A 22820-nucleotide genomic window follows, 5' to 3' on the forward strand; every position below is an offset into this window, starting at 1 on the left:
CTTGAGGTTTTATTTTAAATGTCAAACTGAGCTGATTTCCTTAGAAACGGCACGACTGACACTGTACATCCTTTATTAGTGATAGAATCCCTCTGCAGAATATTAAGGGACTTATGTTTTCTGTGATGCTGTGTGTTTAACGGGGGGCTCCTGTATGTTGTCAACTAAAGATGACTTGACATGTTGAGTCAAAGTACTGAAAAGTATTCTCAAGGTTCTTTTCATGTGAAAAGGCTTTTGATGTTGGAATTTATTGATTTAGTACTTAATGTTTCTCTTCTCTAATAGTGAGTGCAGTTTTACATTCATTACATATATTTTCATTCTCTCTCTTGATGTCCTCATTTCTTTCTTGTAATTCTTCCGCCACACATTCTACCAGCGGCTCTTGTGTGAAGCATGTTCAATGCTTTTGGGCATGAACTGATTCTGGTCTAAGATTAGATTTCGATTGCTACCAGCGGCAGCGGTTAAACACCAGCCTGAAGTTGTCTCAGCTCCAGATAGAGTGCATCTGTGCTTCACTGATTTTAACCCACTTACTGGGTGACACACATAAGCCTCTTCCTATTACAATAACCTGACATGATCCTTCTTTGTGACTTGAGGCTGAAATCTGGGCTGAAAGACAGTTACGGTCACTTAGCAGATCACGTATCAGTTAGTCTTATGCCTGAATAAGTGCCAAAGTCACCTTTACGTCTTGGAACCTTACAAGGTCGGACCTGCAACATTTCCATAAAACATTCAACATAGCACTAGTCTGAATTGAATGCTGTCATATTAACATTCAGACTGCATAACACAAGGTTATAAACACAAAGGGAGATAACGTCTCGCTCCACCTGAAGAGTGCTGTAATGAATTTGTCACTTCCTTCATACACACAGAAAATAAAACCAATAAAGCAGGAAACACCATTAATGAGCCAATTTTCATTTTTTTAAGAGACTGTCGTCATCTTGCCTCTCACGTTGCAAAAGAGGTTCAAATAATCAGAGAAATAATCAGTCAATAATGGTGTACACCTTCACTGTCCCTCCAGTCTCAGAGAAACCTTTGTCAAAGCGACGCTGACAGCTGATGACCGTCATGACTTTTAGAGAATATGCAAATCAGTGAGGATACGAGACGTGTACGAAGATAAAATGTGGAAAATAACTGGACCATGAAACCTTAGATTATTAAAGGTCATATTGTTACTATAGAGCTAAAATATCATCACAGGTTTGGTGATGTGATGCCATGACAAGACTCTTCTTTGGGTTCTTCTTTGGTACATCATGTAAATATCAGCTCGTGTTCTCAGGTGCACCTCGCTCTTGAATTGATAGCTGAAGGCTTTCATGAAGCAACAAGAGAATTATTACATCATCAGGTCGATGAGGCTTCATGTCTGTCTCATTTTATTCATTCAACAGAATAATATGGACGAAGCTTCTTTGTTAGATGTAAGTTCTTAAATAAAGACATTACATTATTCCCTCCACTAATGTAGCCAATAGAAGAGTCCGCTCAGATCATATAGAAGGAATGCACATTGAGCTGTTAGTAAAAGAAATAGATTTGCAGGGTTTGCAGTAAATCTCAAAGACCCTAACTCTTATAAAAATAAGAAAAATAAGAAATAAAAGAATCAAGCAGTTAATTTTCCATCATTTGATTTCTCGTGTTAGGAGTAACTACTTATCAGTCAGAGAAGAGAAAATATTTTGAAAATGTGGTATTAGTAGATATTAGTCACAGTTATGAATTGATAGTCAATACTGCCTGTGATAAAAAAACTAGAACATAATGTGAGAGGAAAAGGGTGACGGGAGAAGGAGACAGATGCGTCCTCCCCCTCACTTTACCGCTGTAATCACCTTGAGCATGAATATTTATGTCCAGAAGGAGTGAGGCGGGTAATTAGCAGAACTAAACACAGCAGTCTGTTTATGTTTCTTTCAAAAAGAAGAAAACACAACCTGCAAAATGAACTTCCTGTAAAAATATTTTAAATTAATATTCATGATAAGTGGAGCTCGGCTCGGCCTTGGCTCCAACACCAACACTTGAATGTTGCAAGACAAAGTGACATTACGTTAACAGTTTTTATTATAAAGTTATTATAGTTAATAAAAACATACTAACAGCGTCATCCGTCTCATCACATCAATGAATTATGTTTGCTTTTAATTGATCTCAGTGTGCAGTTACACAGATTTATTTTTTTTGTCATGGCTGCTGTGCTGCAGGTTTCAGCAGCTTGTGCTCACTACATAACCGACCGTGAACTCAATTGATTTTCACACATACGCAGTGAAAAGGGACAAAAGCAGACATGGATGTCTAAATGGCTCCATGACTGAATCTATTGTGTGTGTGTGTGTGTGTGTGTGTGTGTGTGTTACCTGCAGTGGTGTCGGCTGCTGGTCCACCGGAGCGATAAGGACCACCAGCTCGTGGTCGATGCTCAGGTACCCGAAGACGTCGCACTGTGGTACTGAGACATGAAGCCTGAGGATCTGCAGGACATCATGGACCGTCACCGGCTGATTCTTGTTCAGCTGCACACAAAGGTCATAGGTCAAACAGAGGTATATGAAAATGTTGTTTAAACATGTCAGTAAAGAAATAAAAGGTGCATTTCTATGAGGGATAAAACCAATGAAGTTAGAATGGAGAACAGAGATTCACCTCTACGGACTGGATTCATTGTGATTTTTATAGAAATCAATGTTTCTATGAAGAGGAGTCATATTTTACTGAAATGTTTGTGCAGTATAATGGTGACATTATGAGGATTAGGTTTAAATATTTTGAGGAGAAGTTGTAACAGGAAAAAGTCCTCATTTTATGAGAAATATGGTAATATTCAAATGTTGTAAGATTATGACTTTTCACAACATAACCCTTTTCTCTAAATATTTAGAGAAACAATTTAATATTCTTACAAAATGACAACTTTATTTTGAAATGTTTCACATTTTCTTAGAATATTATGACTTCATTTTCTTCCCAACAGTGGTCCTAACACCAGCTCTCCATGCAGATCTTCTTTAATTAAAAAGTTCTCTGACTCAAACTAAACAAACTAAAAACATTCTTTTCATAATCACTTGTGAAAAGAAGAAAATCATAAACAGCAGCCGAGAATAACAATGAACGTAAAAGCGCGTGTGTGGTGAAAATCCATAAATAAGGCATTTATCGCCCAGACTGCTCAGACTTTGGACAATTACTTTGATATCTGGAGGAATTCCAATGAGCAGCAAGCATGACCAAAATCTCTACAGTGATTGGACGCTAACTAGCCTGGCTCTGGTCCTCTGAATCTGTGCCCACATCTCTGAGCTGTTCAGTGCTAATAAGGCGAGATGATAAGTGGAATGTAAATTTAAATAAAGGGGGGTGTCGATGAAACATGGGGGACTGGATAAACAGATGCAGTACAGATAGAGAATGAAGCAACATATAATAATCAATACATGGAAAGTAGAAATGCTGTGATAGCAGTACAGACTGTTCACTCTCCTCTCGTTGCTGTGGTGCTGTCTTGACTTTGATTTAAATACAGAGCCTGTGGACCTGCAACAATCAAACTGTTTTTGTGTTTTGTTTGGAGATCATGAGTTTGTGCCTGTAGTCTTATTTTGTAGCCATTTAAAAAGTGCTGCTGGGTGTGGGGGGGTGCAGACTCAATTTATTCTGTCTTCCTGAGAAGAATTGTATTCTTGCAGTGTGCAGACATGATGTTCAGACAGCAGACAGTACTGAATGATAGACATAAACATAAATATAGTCCATACATATGTATAAAGAATGGAAAGAAATGAAATGAATGTTAAAACATGACGTACGAGACTACAACACAATCATGTACAGAGCAGAGCTACAGCAGTATCAGATGTATTATTTACAGCAGGTGGGCTGCAGGTTGCAGAACACGAGCCTGAGGAAAAGCAACGCAATAATACCCACAATGCACAAGCTGCTTGTTGATTCAGCCTTACACTCCTCTAACCATGCTGGACAGTTCAAAAAATAAGTTCCAGAGTAGCAGAGATACTGTTTCTTCATTCCACACATTATTTTTCCTCCAAAACCTGACACCTGCATTACCCATAATGCAACCTGACCACAGACAGCTCAGCTGAGATTCTGCTGTTGTGCTAGTAGCTGCTAATGTAGCCCAGAGCCTCTAGCAGGATTCGATACTACCAAAGCAGTGTGAACAAAGTTACACTGTTACAGTGGTATGCAGTAAAATGACTGTCAGAGGAGTGAGGCAGTGAGATCAATAGAACACCAGAGAGCTCACTGTTTGACATACCTGTTACCTGATTTTTCAAAGATGATTTTGACTTTTGTTTTGCTTCTGTCTGTGAGCTGCTTTTGTTAATGGAGTTGAGCAAGTTCACACTCTACCATGCAAAGAGAACCGAGCTCCTCTGAGAGACCAAGTCCACTTTTTAAATTCTTTTGGAAATCATGGACGTCGTGTCCTCCAAGGATGTAAGATAAATGAATGAAGAGGAGCCCATTGTTAAATAAACAGAGCAGAGGAGCTCCCAGCAGGCAGTGCTGCATTAAAAACCCACATGATTGTTGGAGGATAAGTACTACATGGGCTCAGGAAGAGTTCAGAACAGCTGTCAGTAAACACAGTTCATCTACATCCAGGAACCACGTCCACCTCTCTGGACTGAGCTCATCTTCAAATAGTTTTTTGAAATCGTGGACATTGTGTCCTCTGGGCTAACATGTTATCCACAGTGTTCAGACTTGTTTGTAATTGGGGTTGTATCACCTTTAATAAAATAAATCAATGAAAGATAAATGATTGAAGTGGTGTTATAGAAGCAGCCTGTTGCTGGATAAACAGAGCAGAGGGGCTCACAGCAGGCTAAGCCGCAGCTTTAGTGCAGTTACACAGTGAAATGCTGATTTTTGGTGTATCCTAGCAGCTGCAGATCAAATCAGCTCTGCTTGTGTTTGGTATTAACAGGCTTAATGCTGAGTCTTACTATGATGTGCTTGTGCTGGGGATTGCAGCCAAGTTGACTAACAGCCAAAGGGGCTTTGTTGTATAATTAAGCTGATCAGAATGAGATGCCAGTGGGACTTATTAGCTGCTAACATGTCAGCATTTAGGCGTCAGCGGGCTTCAGGCTTTACTGCTGTTCAACAGGCTGGGCACACATCCAGGGAGGCTCAGGGGAGGCACGAGGGAGCACGCTGTGACCAAAGGTGGAAAGAAATAACCTCCTCTGATTAGTTTGTTATGAATGTTGAGTCAGTTTTCTTTTGGGAGATACCTGAGGAAGAACAGCACATCTGTGGGAGCAGGAAATATCATCTATGGTAAGGGGGCTTGAATTGTGAGAGATAGATTCAACTGAACTGAAACATGCTGGATCAGTGAGCTTCACCTGAGCATGTGTGTGTCAGTATGTTGTGTGTTCATCATGTATGTGGACACAACAGTGTAGTGTTGGATTAATAAAATACTGAAATGTTTCTCAGTACTCATTAGCAGCCTACAGAAGTAGACGTCTATATTCAGTTAGCTTGTTCAGGTCAGTGGTTCTCAATGTAAGGGACAGGCCTCTCCAAAGGGTCACCAGATAAGTGAGAGAGGTCATGAGATGACGAATGAGAGAGGAAAGAAGAAAAACAGACCCAGCACACAATGACGTGTTCATCACTTGGATGTCTCCTTCTCAGCTGATGATGAAATGAATTCATGTATTTGAAGTGTGACATCATCATGACTGTGAAGCTGAACACTGCACTCATCATAATATGTCAGTTATTACAGAGCTGAGGCTCATCATGGTGTGCGATCGTGACAGGGAGTGAGTGTGTGTGTTTTTATGAGGAAACAAAAGAAACTAGAAATAAAAACATGATGTTCTCCTGAAATTCTATTCCACAGCATTATTCTGTGTTTCATTATAATTTCAGTAACAGCACTGAGTTCGTTAGAGTTGGATGTTTGTGCAGTCCTCATGCAGCTGCAGTATGAACTCTTTAGATTTATAGCTCACCCAAGTGGCCAGTACCTGTAATTACATCTAAATACAACCAGCAGTATCCACTTAGAGAACATTTACACCTCAGCTGAACTCAAATCTGCTTTTATGTGGCTCAAATCAACCACCCTCATGGTACAGCTTTTTTTTTTTTTTAAACTCTTCATACCTTAGAGAAAGTGTTCATCTGCTCTTTGTTCCAGAGGATCTGCAGCATGCTGGCACATATTGGACAACAGGCTCCTGCAGAGACATCAGAGAACGTGGATTATTTCAACACGACCACCAGAAACACTGTGTGCACATCATAAGGAGTCACAGTTTTGTGGTCATGGTCAGCGGTGCACTCACCTGGTGGGGTGACAGGTCGGCAGCCTGGAGTGGACAGAGGTGGACAGGGGATCATGCTGCATGCAGACTCTGGGGCCACATCGGACACGGGACCCACGGCGTGGCAGGGGCCCTCGTAGTCCACGGCCACACGGTCAGAGAAGGCGTCACACACGGTGTTGTAGGTCTCACCGTTATGGCCACAAACTTGCTGAGGCTTCCTGCAGACATCCTGAGAACAGAGCACGAGCAGATGTATTACTGTACATAATATATAGACAATATACATTAAACATTATATATGTGCTTGTTATTACATCTTTTAATTGACAGGTCTTCTTTAGGTAGCTGTAAAGGTAGTCGAACTTCTGACCAAACAGAGCACAAGTTCAGCTGACAGCAAAAATAAAGCCACTGATCTGATTCAGACCTTTTCCATTTAGTTGCACTAGGTTAACACCACCTCGCTGCCTCGCACTGCGCCGACCCTGAAAGTAACAGCTAACTAAGAAGATTATTAACCCTTGATGGAGGACCGCACTCTGAGTGCTTTTTAGTTTGAACCTCGCTGAAGGCTGGATGTGCTTTTGCTCCCATGCTGGTACAGCACCAAAAAAAAAAATAAATCCTCTAACTCCATCTCTCCTGTGGAACTTACCTGGCAGTGGCCCATGTAGGCCAGGGTTTTCCCGGCCTGCTGCAGCTGGCACAGACTGGGGTGGACCAGGCCGTCAGTGTCACAGGCGGGCTCCACACTGTTCTTATCACAGGCTGCCGGCCGGCCAACACACTCATACTGCGGGCAGTCCGAAGAGTCACTGAGACACACACGATACTTTGGGATGCACCTGAAACACACACACGCACACCATATTCCTTTATAGATTTATCCACACACTCGCTCTCCTTATGTGTGAAGTAGCAGAGAGGCTTCAGACTGCTGAGAAGTGAGTATGTTCACACACACAGTACACATTCACACAATGAAGGAGGTACACAACACACCCATAAAGTGTATTTTGATAAAAAGCTGAAATAAAAAAATAAAGCGACACGAGCAAACTTCTTGCATCCACACACACACACACACACACATCATATGATGATGTCTGTTATCAGCAGAAACTTTCATAAACTCTTCTCCTGCCTTTCAATTCAAAGACTGAACACAGTAATTTTGTGGTTGCTATGGTGATAGAGCAGGGGTTTGCTAGACGTGTCAGTGATGTTGAGGTCGCATGAATTCAATTCAATATGTATGTTCAGACTGAGGTTGCACCACAAAAAAAATTAAATTGGAAATAATTTGAGAAGATGAGATTCCGTGTAGTTTGTACTGCTCACTCTATCACAGCTGCCACCGCCCAGCTGGTGTGTAACTGTGGATGCAGATCTAGGTGTGTGGTTGCCTTGCTCTGATTGGAATCAACATATTTAAAGTTAGAACTGCTTGTGTTTTTTGAAGTTGAGCTGGCCTCCATTGTTGCACTTGAGAATTCATTGTGAATTTTGTTTGCCACCTGGGGACTGGGCTAAGTTTAGTATAGTTAAGACTTTCACACTGCAAATATCTCTGTTAGGAGCACGAGTTTAAGAGGGGCTGCTTCTGTGCTTTTGGTTATCAGATCATAGTTTACATTGGGAGGTTTTTCTTTGCGGTTTGAATTTCGTTTAGACAGCATAGGCTGTCATTTTTAGAGTCTGCATCAACAGCAATCAGATCAGAAAAGACATTAATTATGTTTACATTTTGAAAAACCTTAAAAACCTGAATTTGTTTGCTTTATTGTTCACATTAGTCTTAGCACCACCTCGAGAGCCTGCTGTCCTTTGCACATCACTTGTGTATGTGATGAACTGCTGAATGCTTAAATCCCTCAAAACTAGGAGAGTTAAGAACACAGGCCTGTCTCTAATAGAAGCTTCTTCTTAAGAAGGGCCTCTGTGTCGCTGAGTCATATCGAGCTATTTGTCAACAAAGATGGCAGCAGCTGTAGCTTCTGGGTGGATGTTGGGGGTGATGATGAGGTGTGAATGAAATGGAATAACAGACCCCATACTGATAGAGGCCCCCGCTTACTCCAACCACCTGAAACAACAGCTGGCTGTCAGTCAGATGAAAGAGGTGAGGAGTTTGTGGTGTCCGTCGTAACTCTGACTCTACAGCTGAACCTACCTCTGGTTCCTCTGGCAGGGTTTATTATCACAGGGGTTACTGAGGCGGCACAAGCCGAAGGCAAACTCGTGGTCCTTGAATCCCATACAGCGAGCCACACAGGCACTGGGATAGGTCCGCCCGTTAGAGGCACACACCGGGACAAAGCGGTCCGGACAACTACAGGGAAGACCTGGAGGAGGACATGGGGAGAGGCAGGGAGGGAGATGACAATAAGAATGACAGGGGAAAGTATTGATGGCATCAAATGTGATGGAATGAATACACAGGACAGAATGATACAGTGAAGTCACAACATGCAACCAAATAGCTTTAAAAGGAATGCACTACTTATTACAGCTAAATTTTCTGTTGGTTATGATAACACTGTAACCAAAGGAAGATCCCATCTCTAGCAATGTGGATATGTGCCCAGCTCTCAGCAATGTTATCATAACTGATACCAACGACCAGAGTTCTAATAAACCATTACTCAAGTAAAGAAAGATTTCTGTTCAATCAATCCAAGACTCTTTCTAACTCTTGGAGTTGTTTAGTTGTTTTAATTGACCTGCTGTTGATGGCTGTTCTACAAGAAAGGGAGCATCGCCCAATCAGAACGGTGAAGTCATCTTTCTACACACCAAGCTACATCCATGGAAGAAAACGCGAGAAAAGTCAACTCACAGGAATAACAACAACAAAAGACTTAGATCAATTCAGTATTCAACAAAAAACTATGACCAAAAATATGTTTTTCACAACAAGACTAAAACTGATCTACTGTCCATCACTGACGTACTGTAACTACATAAAAATCAGATGATAAAACACTGCTTCCATGATATCTGAAAGTGATGCTGGCACTTCAGTCACTACTGATCAGACCTGAACAGAAATTAGCTAAGATGAACATGTTAGGGTGAATGCAAAAGGGCAATTTAGTGTGATTATCAAGCTCCATGTAGAAAATGAGTTAGTATTATTTCAGCAATGTTCACTTCAGCTGTGTCTCATCTATCACTGTTTCTGACTGCTCCACATTCAGCTTCCTGACTCTGTAACCGTTAGCTTTAAATATGTATGATGGAGCTGGGATGTGCGCAGAGACAGACAGTAATGTGGATGTTAAATAGTTAAAATTATGGGTATAACTGTAATTGGATGACTCCTCATTCTACCTTATTCAGGGACTCTACAACGACTAAACCCTGTTCGAACCTTTACATAAAGACAGGTGCGTGCGTGCACACACACACACTCATACAGACGCACCGGTAAAGTGTCGGCGCTCCTCGTCGCTGATACATTCTCTTGTGGAGCAGATGGTGTCACCAGCAAAGCAGGAACAGGTGTGACATTCGATCTTGAAAGACGTCCCGTGGTCTGGTGGTAACAAACAACACACACAGCGAGACAGCAGAGGAACATATGAAGAACGTGGATAGATTTCTGTGTTCAGGATGGATGATTTACATGGAAATGGTGAAAACATTGAAGGCATATGCATATGAATGTAGAAACTGAGGGCAAGGGACCAAGATTTTGGCATTGGAACTGTCCTGCTCTGAGTAGTATTGACTAATCACGTTTCAGAGTGCTTAGGTACACCGGAGCGGCTGTGGCTCAGAGGTGGAGCGGGTCGTCCACTAATCAGATGATCGGCTCCTCCAGTCTGCATGTTGAAGTGTCCTTGGGCGACATACTGAACCCCAAATTGCTCCTGAAGGCTGTGCCATCAGTGTGTGAATGTGTATAAATGGTTAGCTCGTCATTGAGCCGTTGGCACCTTGCATGGCAGCCAATGTAGAGAAAGTGGCTGAAATAAATATCGAGAATATAGCTCCCAGAGCTTAGCTCGTTGGTAGGTGTTAACTATTGGGTTGGCCACCTAAAAGATAATTATTTGAGTGAGCCGTCTAGAAAACCCAGAGTTGAAGTTGAGGGTGATCGGGCAGTCCGAGGGAGGACAGCGCAATTCACGTCTGACGCTCCCAGCTGCTGACTGTCGATGAAGTCAGCTCAGCTGCCTCCTGATAGCTCTCCTCTCTCCTCCTGACAGCAGAGCATCTCTGCTCAGAGCATCAGCCCAGCAGGAGCTCAGCAAGAGAGAGAGCTGCTCTGTGGTGTGGTAGGGCTTAACTATGAGCAGGATGCACTTTATATTCCTCTGACTATGTGGAAATCTTTCGTTTTCATATCACAGATAAGTGCAACTGTTACAGGTAAAACAGACTAATACAAGAGTTATAAACATATCTATAATGCATTATGAACATACTAAAATGCATCATAATGCGCTCATAGAAATGGCAATTATGTAATGTCAATACATAATTATAGTTACAAGCACTCATATCAGTGCTCATAATTTTAACCACACATTGCGACAAGCAAAGGGTAATGGGTCATATGGATGACTGCATTATAATGCATTATTCTCATATTTGTAGGTATCACAAAGAAAAGACATAGAATTAATAACATGTTGAATCATGAGTGTTCAGAAAACAGTACATATCTACAGATAAATCTAGAGAAAAAACACTAACCAATGATAAACCTCGCCCAGTATATGATGACACATCTAGTGCAATGCTAGTTTGACTTATTACTTGTTGTCAGGAATGATTATTAAATTATTCATTGCTACATGAGAGAAGTGATTTATTACTACCATTACTGGCCTGCTGGCTCTACTTCTTTTCTATTGCATTAAAAATTCATCAATTTAAAATTCTGGACAAGCTTTGGGGATATCTGCACCCAGAGGAAGCCAAGCCCAGCACCATTCCTCATGTTCCACCTGAGAAAGTCAGCTTAAAGTCTCAAAGTTCTCCTTCACACTGTTCCACAGAGTTTGCTCGGATTAAGTAAAACATGAGAGGAAGTGATTCAAAGAACTGGAACATTTCTTCTGTTTTATATACATGTCAATACTGGTATGTTTCATAATATCAGCTCACCTACATATTGGAATACAAACAGCAGAAGCTGTTTCTCTTCAGTATTAATGTAATGTAAATCACCTACAGCTTATACAGTACACAACTTTCCTATCAAATCTGCATCAGATGTAACCTGACTAATTCAGGCTAACGTGGCGTTAAGCAGCTAAAAAATCTGTGTGTGAGGACGAGATAGATGTGATGTAGTGTCAAAACACTTGAAGTGGTTGGAAGACAAGAAAGGTGCTATTTAAGTACAGTCCATTTACCATTTACTTAATAATAGTTTGCTCAGTTGTCATGGAGATGGTTCAGTTGTTATGATCTCATAGTTTGATGTAGGTCTCATTACTATGATCTTATCTAATATTTAATGTAGATCTCAATAGGGCTGCATCATAATGGATTAACCTTCAAAAAAGTTTGTGCGAACGACCGTTTGATACAAAAAAAATGTTTTTTTCTAAAAAATGCTATAAAAATATTATATGTGAATATTTTTTTTCACTTTCACTGCATTAAATCTTTCAACTTCAGTCCTAATCATAACTATCAACTTTTCATGTATTTCTTAAATAATTTAATCAGTCAAACGTTTCTCGATTTCCATTGTAATAAAATGGTGAAACATGTTGATCACTTGTTTAGAAAAGCCTTTAAATGTCTTCTTTCATCCACAACACAAATATATATTCCATTTCCTGTCATAGAGGACCAAAGTAACCAGAAAATATTCACATTTTAGAAGCTGAAATCAGACAATCCAACATGTTTTCTTGACTTGGTAACTCAAAATGATTTTAAAATGGTCATTAATCAAACAGTTGACCAATAATCGATTAATGTGCTAATCACTGCAGCTCTAGATCTTTAATAAGCAATCTAATAATATAATAGCACCAATCTATTCAAGACATTGTGATTGATGGCCACGCCTTACCCATAGATCACCGTGGCACCCACAAGAACATAACTTTTATCACACAGTTATCAAGATCCACACTTCAATTCAACACATGCCTCGTCCACTAAGCAGCGAGGACCGTTTCACGCCGTTTGCCACCATCTACCGTAGAAAACGATGTGGTAATATCATGCAGAAAGCTTCACAGCACTCCACGCTACATGTCTACCTCGCTGTCAACAGTCAACAATATGGCTGCAGACTGGAATTCAAAGGATTGAATTAAGAGGAGAGGATAATGACAAAGCACTTATCGTCCTCGGCTACCTTTTGTGCATAAACTGTCTCTCATACCTGCTAAGAACACGTCGAGCATTTCATTGATTTCACTGAAATCTGAGCGGCGTGGTTGGAGTATAAACATACATTATGAATTGAAGAGAGGCTCTTAAGGCTTTCTGAAAAGGTAAGTCGTGTTCTGTGATGCGTCTATCCCCGCTGTTAGGCAACAGCACATTTTAAACTGCCACACTTCGGAGTGGAGTTTGGCTCCATACACAAACAGAACAGCATGTGTCCTATGCAAACCAAACATCTGCGTTGAATAAGAGCAGCTCACTCCTCCTCCTTCCAGGCGAAAACAGGGGGAGTGGGGAGTGGGGGGTGGGGAGGTGTACACAGAGTGAAAGTGTTTGTCTTTGTAAACAGAGAGAAAGATTATTCATGAGACCGAATCACTGAGTGGATTCTAAAACATTAAAGCAACTATGCGAAGGGCTTATTTCACTTTGGCGTCCCCTAGTGGCAGTCCCCTAGTGTGACACTGGGAACATAAAGACAGCACCTACTAACACTACTGGCTTTAGGGTTTTTTGTTCTGTACACTTAATGTTGACCAACTTATCTTCCGCCTTGAACTTTACAACATCAGAAAAATCAGACCTTACCTAACTCAACATGTTACCCAACTCCTGGCACACGCTGTGGTCATCTCAAGACTAGATTACTGTAACACCCTCTTGACGGGTCTCCCAGCCTGCACAGATGATCCAGAATGTGGCCTCATCGAGTTCCACTGGCTACCTGTAGCAGCCCGCATTAAATTCAAATCACTAATGCTGACTATAAAGTAGTCTCCAGTACTGCACCCACCTACCTGAATGCCCTTGTACAGGTATATGTTACCTTGACGACCGTTGCATTCCTCCAATGGACAACGCCTGGCTCTACCACCCATTTGCTTAAGGCAATCCAGACTCTACTTGTCTGTTGTTCCCCGTTGGTGGAACTCAGATCAGGGGCGTCCTTCTCTACCTTTAAAAATCTCCTGAAGACCTCCAGCTCTTCAGAGAGGACCTCCTCTCCAACACTAGCTACAACTGGACATGATAAATGTAACCCTTTAAGAATGTCACAGCACTAACTGCTGCACTAACACTTTCTTATCACACTGTACCTTGATTGTTCCCTCCTCTGTAAGTCGCTTTGGATAAAAGTATCAGCTAAATGACTAAATGTAAATGGCCATCTGAATCATAGATATATGAGGAGAACTAAACACCACGTTCATTTGTGTAATGACTTTTGCTGCCATCCCAGTCACACAGCCAGGAGACTTTTTTTCAGACTCATACTGCTGAATCAAAGACTTTTTGTCCATCCTTTAGACACGCAGACATGATGGAGTCCTTACTTTTTCTCTGTCCTCCCACCACGCAGGCCTTGCTGGTGTCCATGCAGGGCATGTCCGCACAGTTCTCCAGACGTCCACTGGGACCACAGCTGCAGACCTCGTAGCACCCAGCGGGACCAGTGCGAGTCGGCACCTGGATGCGAGCATCCTGCTGCACCAGAAACTCTGAGGCTTCGCCCAGTTTACAGCCTTACGACACACACACACACACACATACACTTAGAATGAGTGCCATGCTGCAGTCTTAAGACTTCGGAGGTTAAGCTATAAACTGTAGCAGTCATTGGTCGTACCTGGCACACACAGGTACGGCTGACAGTTGAGTTCGTCGAGGCAGCCTTTCCTGTTCACCTGACACAAGTGGTTGCTGGGGCACGGGTTGGGGTTGCATGGATGGATGACCTCCTCAACAATGTTGTTGCCTAGTGTACTGGGGGCTGGAGGGTATGAGAATAGGTAGGGGTGTAGGTCAGGGGTAGACATGGAGGTCAGATAAGACACGACAGTAGTTTCTATTAGTGACAATAGTCGGGTTTCAAAATAAAAGCCCTGATGTGACAGTTACTGTTCTTTAAATTCACAAACTTTCAAGGACCCATGGGAATCGTGACTGACCAGCAGATACAGATTATTGTATGTGTACAAATACTTGGAACTGTGTCAGAGCAGTGGCACACCTGCTGTGAATTTATCAAGAATTAAACACAAATGTAACTAGCACATAATAACTTTTTGGTCTCCAAGTCCAGAGTCAGAGCCACTCTGCAGTGATGTGTGAAACAGTAACTTTGTCCTCTGAGCTCATTGTTGTGGTTTTACTGAATAGTTTTGCCTCAGCACTCTCACTAGCCTCTCCAGCAGCAGCAGCAGCAGACAGCTCTTTTCAGCTAATAAACTCACTGTACACGATCCGCCGCATGCCAAACAAGAGACAGACGCAGTCAGGTGGCTGAAACACAACACCACGTGATGCTAATGTTGCTGTGTGTTGTGTGCCCCCCCCCCAGGATGTGTACTGTTGGTTGTGACTCACTGAGGTATCTGTGGAGGGGGATGCAGCGTTCAGGGTCATCAATAGGCGACAGCAGCTCACAGATCCTCTCTGGAGTTTGTCCTTCGTGGAAACGTTTCCTGTCCCCACACTGTGTCAAGATGTCCACACAGTCTGACCTGTGGACAGATCAGAGACTCTGTTAGAAAGAAAATGGTTAAGTGTGTCTCCAAATGTAGAATTTTGAAGGTGAACAAAGGTTAGGTGCAGAGGGAGAGGCTCTGGCAAACGTGGACTGGATGTGTGTGTGAGGGTGTACCGTCATTCAAGACAAGTGGGAGATTAAAATCTGAGAGGAAGGTTGTATCTGACAAATGACTGAACAAGACATATAGCCTGAAGGGATGGAGTGCTGCACACACACACGTACACACACCCCAGACATGACACAGCAGATCCCGAGACAAGGGCAGGGCCTCCACATGTCCATCAAATCTCAGATTCATCTATTTATGTTCTCATAACTTGTTACTGACTGCACAGCTTTATTCCTTGCAGGCCGACTCAAGCCTTCATGGGGAAGGTAACTTAAGACAAATACACAAACATGCCAAGACACAAGCGAACCACAAAACTCATGTAGGAGACAAAATGATTAAGAGTCATTACACCAAACCAAATCCATGTGAGCCTCTGTCAGTGCCAAGACTGATCATGCCCCGTGTCGTCTCGTGTGTTGATGCTAGGTTTCAGGTAGACTTCAGAAAAACCTTAAGTCTGTGGGAACCTCAAAGAAACCAGGTGGCCACTTTGAACCAGATTTTGAAATAAATACATGAGAAACTTGTTTTATGGCTGTATAGGATAAGGGAGAGGTTCACTCACTACACATCTCATTCAGAGGCTGCCATGCAAGTTGGCAATCAGAAAGCAACCAATCACATTCACGGAAAAGCAATCTGAGAGCAATTTTTTTAACCACTAATCTTCTGAACAGCAGGTTGCTCAGCCTCCTTAGACACAGCCTCATCAGTCAGTTTACAGGTAGACTGGGGTTGACTCTTGACCTGTGGCTATAGATACTCGTTAAAGGTACTAGTTATTGGTTATTTAAGTGCTTCCTAAAGTTGTTCTATTATTGTATTCTTCTATTTGAATAATAATAAATACTCTTTTGTCATGTTTCTACCAAGACCTTTTTGGTGCTTTTGCGTATTTTGCAGCCACCTTAGTTTAACATACTTGCATATGACACTTCCTCTGGACTTGCTGTGGCAGGGTTTGATCTGAAGGGAACAGGCCACGGCCTTCCACATGTCGGGCAGGCACTTCCTGATGTCCAGCACAGGTATGTTCATGAAAGGCATCTTGATGGTCCCGTTGGACCACAGCTTGATGTCGTTCATGGCGCCCTGGTCTGACTGGACGTTACAGCTGCGGAACAGCTCCGTGGGCCTGCGGACAGAGACGAGAGCTCAGAGTGAAATAAAAGTTGGTTTGTTTGTGCCTGAAAAGTAAAAAAAACAAACAAACATCAAAATGGTTAATAAAATTATTGTGTTGAGAAGAAAAGCAACAATGGTGTGGTCAGCAACTAAACACCATCAATCTGTCTGATTGGAGAACAAGGTGTGCTGGAGACTGTGGCCTTGTAGCCATCTGCTCTGCAGGCCTGAGAGAGGGAGCTCGAATCCCTCTGGGTAATGTGAGGACTGGTTTCCCCTTCCACTGCACCAGGAAGTGTCTTTGATGTCTGATTGGTGGGTTTGGTCTCAAGTGAGTCAGCTAATTGGTGGTTTAAAGAGAGAAGGTTCCAGGCAGAAGCTCTGGGTGTGGTTCCATCATTTCCATTTGCTGCTGATTAGTGGATGTTTTGTTTACCTTGAAGCAACCCTGTGTGTGTGTGTGTGTGTGTGTGTTTGTGTGTGTGTTTGTGTGTGTGTGTGTGTGTGTGTGTGTGTGTGTGTGTGTGTGTGTGTGTGTGTGTGTGTGTGTGTGTGTGTCTGGATCCTTGACTTGATTTAACCCCAAAATAGTCAACAGTGGTTTCCCTCTCAACCGGAAACTAAATGCAGGGATCAGCTGATTGTTATTAAGAGTACCCCATTAAAACTCTTTCCTGACTTCAGTAATGCACAAAGTCTGTCATTGTGCAACATGTGTGTTGTCTCCTGTATCAGACAGCAGTACAAACTACTCCACCAAGGATGTATTTAGAGACAGCTCTGGCATTTTGTACCTTTTTCTTATTACTGAAGTCATTTGGGGCTTTTCAGTGTCATGTGACTTGCAATACTGACTGGAGCCACTACATCAAAATCCCCTCACAGTCCAGTGCTGGTCTTGGAGGCTTGTCCTACCACCGAGTCAACGAATGTACCGTTCATTGCAAGTTACGTCCTTCATCGTGTTGACAATGAGATGAGCTGGTTTGTAAAAGTGAAAGTGAAGTTTGAACTTTTTTTTTTCTTTTTCAATCTCCACAAAACCTCTGTGTCTTTTTGAATGTACAGCAAAGTGTGACACTGCGAATGTCTTCAAAGATTGTCTGAAATTGGATGTCATTATCTCCATTTGAACGATTTATTACATCTGAAAAACTGAAAAGACACACAAACCTGTTTTTGCAGGGGCAAGTGCTCTGACTGTCCTGACCTTGAAATGTACTTTTCCTGTCTGTGTGAGGCAGTGAAAACATGCGGTTGGCATTTTGTTTGGAACTGTCTATAAGACATTGTTAGTCTAAATAGAAGGAGCAAATTAATACATAAATAAATAAATAAATAAATAAATAAATAAATATTTTTAATAAAAAACACTCTCCAGCGACTACATGTGCTTAAAAATAGACAAAAAAAACAGCCATCTGAAGGCAGCAGGTCACTAAATAATGTCAATAAATCTGGAACCTATGATTGGAGGAGTGCTGTGTCAGAGCTCAGAGCCATCATGCGCTGTCATCCACTGTGTTACATTCATTAAATCACATGTACACTGTATTCTGTCTGCTTGTGCAGAGACATCACATCATTAGAACTCATTAATCCTGTCCATCACAGCCTCTTCTCCAACTTCTGTTCGAGAACATTCAGCAGTTCATGTTTTATTTTGAAATGAATTATGAAATAAATGCTACTTTGTCACATTCTAATATATAATGTTACTATTTATGTGAGATACAGTAGAGTCATGACCATATAAACAGCTTGTATTATCTGTCACTTTGTGCTGCTGCACATACATGAGCCAAAAGAAGACATACAGTCTGTGCTGCTTTGTGTTTGTCCTTGAGCTTGTGTGATCATGACAGGGCCCACAGAGTTTTTGGAGAGAGATCAGGGAGGCAGAGGAATGCAGAGGGGGGGAGGCTACGATGCCACCCTCCCTGTGAGTGTCACAGTTAGCAAGAGGTACAACTATTTTTGCCTTATACACGGTTGTAACTGTCTGAGCCTGTGGGTCCTGATTTTGAGGAGATTTTGATGGAACCAGCCCCTTTGACTGAGTCCCGATAATAAGGTCTGCTGAAAGAATAAGTGGATGAGTATCAGTGAGTTACTTTGTCAGGGTTGGCGTGATGAGTCCAGGATTTGTTTCTAATTTAAGCTGTTCAGAACTTTTGTTTGTTTTACACCCACACAAACACACACAGTAATTATCCCCATGCTCCACCACCACCACCTCCAGACCAGTGTTTGTCTTCCATGCTGATCCCAGCTACACAGCTCAGCGTTTGAACCCCTCAGGGGAGGAGGACTCCATGCGAGGCTCTCCAGGAGACCATCAAAGTAAATGTAAAGAGTCTCACACACAGTTTGTTTGCCTGAACATCAAACCCCACACTGCCACAGCGTGAGCCACCGTGCCATTGTGATGTGAAAGCGCAATTTGTGAAATGATTTTCTTTGTGAGGAATAACAGGCTTGTAATTTGAAAACATATTCAAACACTTCAGAGGGAGCATCAAACACACTCAGAACATCTGAAGTCTGTAACTTCCTGAAGAAGACTCAGCGCTGGAATGTGTGAACATTTTTTAATCTATCTTTAGAACTCTGTGTGTAGAGGACATTACATCAGATACAAGAGAAGGGGGTACGTAGGGATATGGATGTTGGATGGTCCCCAGAGGATGATTCCAAATGAATTTGTTGATCCTCTGACTTTACATATAGCGCCATCAGTTACATCATCCATCAGAAGAGTACAGCTTCAGACAGTTGCTGGCATGTCTGTAGACTCTCTTGTTCTGCTGCTATCTATGAAATTATGTATTTATCCTACAAGAGGCGCTACAAGAGGTAAATGTGAAAATGCAGTCTGGTTAAGTGACTAGCTACGTCCAATCATGTATGTATAATATGATGTAACGTGCTGTAGTAGTCTGGCTTCTAGATGCACACTTCTTCACAATTTCTGCAGCTTCACTGGTAATTTATATGGATGTATTGGTACAATTCTAATAAACACAAAGTAAAGAGCAGAGGCTTTAAATGAGCTCTGTGTGTTCCAGGCTGCAGTCTAATTGGCTCTGGTGTTGTAAAACAAACTCACATATCCTCTGTGGTGAAAAACGTGACCGAGGCTTCTCACACTGCTCCATGGTATCAAGTGGCTGTGAGCTTTTGTGGTTGCCTCACTCACCAGGTGACCTGCAGACCGCTGTGTGTATGTGTGAAGCATATCTGAGTTTGTTTTGATGTGTGTGTGTGTGTGTGTGTGTGTGACTTCCCAGTGGAGCCTTTGAAGCCGTTCCATTTGGCCTTTGGCCCCATCTGTAGACAGTGTGTAAAACACGCAGTGGTTCTGATAACTCGGGGGTCACACTTGGTTCAACATAAATCTGTCTCTTGTTTTCCCTCTCCAAATGATTTTCACACAGATGTTCAGAAGCACAGTTAGAGGATTATGGAATGCGTGTGATGATACAAATAGATCCATAAGAAAAGGCTATATACTGAATAGCCTAAACTGCAAATGGGCTAACTTGTGCTGACTGCCAGTCAAATCTTAATTCTTTGCATGTGAATATTGTAGGACTGTTGCAGTTTTGTTGAAGGAATGCATTTAAAAAAAAATGTATGTCTGGCTGACATATAATCACTGAAAGGACCTAAGGGGGGCCGGCTTCAGTGTAAGAGCTAAAATCAGTTGAAATGGGTCGTGTCTTGATGGTAAGTATAGATCTGTGAACTCTCACATGTTCTCACCCTGCGGTACTACTTAAAAATCCATTGACTAAACGTGCTGTTTTAAGCCTTCAGAAAGTCTGATAATGTCCATTGAACCCATCTCAGCTCCACCCATGCTTCACGTCTTTCAGATCAGATTTTTGGATTAGCCAGGATGGGGGAAGATTGCAGGACTACTAACATGGCGGCAGTCAGAGCAACCACACATAGCTTCAAAACAGCTCTTCAGAATTCACGCATACGCTTTCCATTCTTTACACAGTCAGTGGAAGTCTAGTCTTGTCATGGACGAGTTGGACTTTCACCCAGGTGACTGTGGTTTGTTTGCTTTATTTTTAGACTTAGTTGACTTAATATATTCTTTTTTTCCCTCACAGTTTGGTTTGTGGTTTGGGCCAGTAAATGAACAGTAAAGTTTGGTTCCAAACAGGACACGAAAAGTGTCTTTCTGGTAGAAAGTGCTGAATGAAAACTTCACCCACATGTAAAAACAACATGTTCAAATGACTGAGAGTTTCACAAATCTATGGTTACCATCTAGAAACAAGCAGCTGAGATGAAACGGCTGACAAGATTTTGATTTTTGTTGGCAGTCAATATAATGTGAGCACTGAAAGTAGTTTAACTAACAGTTAACGTGTAAAAGATGAAAGCAGAAGACTAAGAAATGAAAGTCAGTCGATGAAAAGTACTGAAGAATGGGTCCGAGTGTATCAGCATGTGGCAGTGAGCTGAGCTGAAGACATGAAAGCATTTTGAATCATCCACACTCGACATCATTTGGAGAGCTGGAGCTGAAAGTTGAAATGTGTGTTGAACTGTAAACAATGAAAGCAATTCAAAGTTTAACCACACGAGACTGAAATGTGTGAAGTGTCAGTGAGTGTGAGCAGTACAGCAGTTCAAGTAGATGAACTGTTAGCTGAGCCGAACAATCAATTCAAGTGATGGTGACGTGCAGACAGTAGAGGCAGTGTGAACATGAGCTAAAAGATGTTGTAATAATTTACTATTCATATGATGAAACCTTCCAACTTTGAATGTTACTTTCAGCTGGTTCTATGAAGCTTTATCTGATTGCTTCATTTAGAAGTTGAATGAATATTTAAAGTTCATGTAAAATGGCAGTTTACTTTTACTTTGAAGACTTTTATGTTGGTAATTGTCCTAGTAACTCATCAAAATACACTGATTTACATCTAAAAGCAACAAAAGAAAACTTTGGTTGTTCTTGCTGATGAGAATGTAAAATGTTTCCATCAACATATCTTCTTAAAAAAAGCTGTCAGTATTAACATAGAGCATGAGAAAGCATTCTGTGTGTTTATGAGTGGAGTCATAAAACATTATGAATACTACAGAGGCAGCCAACATGAACATGAAAACTGACTAGATAAAGCCAAAATGTCATTAGTGAGTAAAAGACTGAGAATGGAAGGCCTCTTTGAAAAAACTCCCATCAGTTCCACCCTGGTGATTGTCCTGACTCATACCTGTTGTTGAAGTTGGTGCAGTAGGTGAGGTCCTTGCAGCCCAGCTGGCAGGGCTCTCTGACGTCAGCCAGGCAGTTGATGAGCTCCGTCTCCACCGGGTTGTACTCACACAGCTGATCGAAATCCTGCCACGTCTGGCTGCCCCAGTTAGTGCTGATCTCCTGACACATTTCCCTGTCAGAGCACAGAGTACAGCTTGAATTATCACAAAAAAAACGAACACATTTCACCTCCACCTGCACCCAGACTCTGAGACATCAGTGTGCCAGGTTGTACTAAGCTGTACCTGCAGAGTGTGGTGTTAGCCTTGGAGCAGCAGTGCAGTTTGGCGCAGTCCATCTTGGCGGGATGAGGGGTCTCCTCTTCAGGCGGGGAAGGAGGGTGGGCGCTGCCCAGAAAGCACTGCCACATGGGCTCCTGAGGGAGAGGCTGGGAGCCACACTCCTCGATCAGACCCTCCATGATCTCGTGCTCCGTGCTCATGGTGCGAAGGATATGCCGGCAAGCCACCTGGCAGTGTGCAGCCTCTGCCCGGTCACAGCAGTACAGACCTGGAGGGGATGGATGACTGATAAGTTCTGGAAAATGTGCATCGCTGCAACCATGAAAATGATATAAGCTGTAATATAGTATAACAGTCAGTTTGATGTCAAAGATCAGGAAATGAACAAGTGACTGTGAAAGCTGAGGTGAACAGGATTTTCCAGTAGGAGGCTCTCTCCGTCTTTTCCTAAGTGAAGTGAATCAATCATGGAACATGGACTGAGAGAAGATGACATCACAAAAAGGAAAGACGGACAACTTGAAAACAAAAATCACATCATAGATCATAAATCATCATTAATAGGAATTAACAAGGACTTAGAAAAGGAATAATAACAATATTTTAGACTCTAAATATGGTTTTGTGACACAATTAAGGCCATAAACACTCAGCTGTGAGTCAAAGTTTGGAATTGTTCACTTAAAAGAATTCTCCACTAACAATCTATATAACAGGGCGAGGTCTCTGATTATTGCAGCTACGTTTATTACATGATGTGTCCTTCAGTCTGCTGAAGACTGAAGTGAGAATATGGAAGATAGCAGAGATTTAT

At 42.0% G+C, this 22820-nt stretch overlaps 1 protein-coding gene across 2 annotated transcripts in view; it reads right to left on the reverse strand.

Annotated features, from left to right (window-relative positions):
• The window catches only part of reck (reversion-inducing-cysteine-rich protein with kazal motifs), a 74913-nt gene that overhangs the window by 10888 nt on the left and 41205 nt on the right, over positions 1 to 22820 (reverse strand). For both annotated transcript variants that reach the window (XM_010751550.3, XM_027274195.1), the window contains 12 exons: positions 22010 to 22274; positions 21724 to 21897; positions 16281 to 16493; positions 15081 to 15217; positions 14341 to 14484; positions 14048 to 14236; positions 9778 to 9888; positions 8524 to 8695; positions 7006 to 7195; positions 6369 to 6579; positions 6187 to 6260; positions 2394 to 2549 (listed from right to left, as the gene is read on the reverse strand). In XM_010751550.3, the coding sequence (XP_010749852.1) occupies positions 2394 to 2549; positions 6187 to 6260; positions 6369 to 6579; positions 7006 to 7195; positions 8524 to 8695; positions 9778 to 9888; positions 14048 to 14236; positions 14341 to 14484; positions 15081 to 15217; positions 16281 to 16493; positions 21724 to 21897; positions 22010 to 22274 (2036 nt within the window). The remainder of the gene's footprint in view (positions 1 to 2393; positions 2550 to 6186; positions 6261 to 6368; positions 6580 to 7005; positions 7196 to 8523; positions 8696 to 9777; positions 9889 to 14047; positions 14237 to 14340; positions 14485 to 15080; positions 15218 to 16280; positions 16494 to 21723; positions 21898 to 22009; positions 22275 to 22820) is intronic.

The sequence above is a fragment of the Larimichthys crocea genome, chromosome XXIII, assembly GCF_000972845.2.
Source record: "Larimichthys crocea isolate SSNF chromosome XXIII, L_crocea_2.0, whole genome shotgun sequence".
NCBI lineage: Eukaryota > Metazoa > Chordata > Actinopteri > Sciaenidae > Larimichthys > Larimichthys crocea.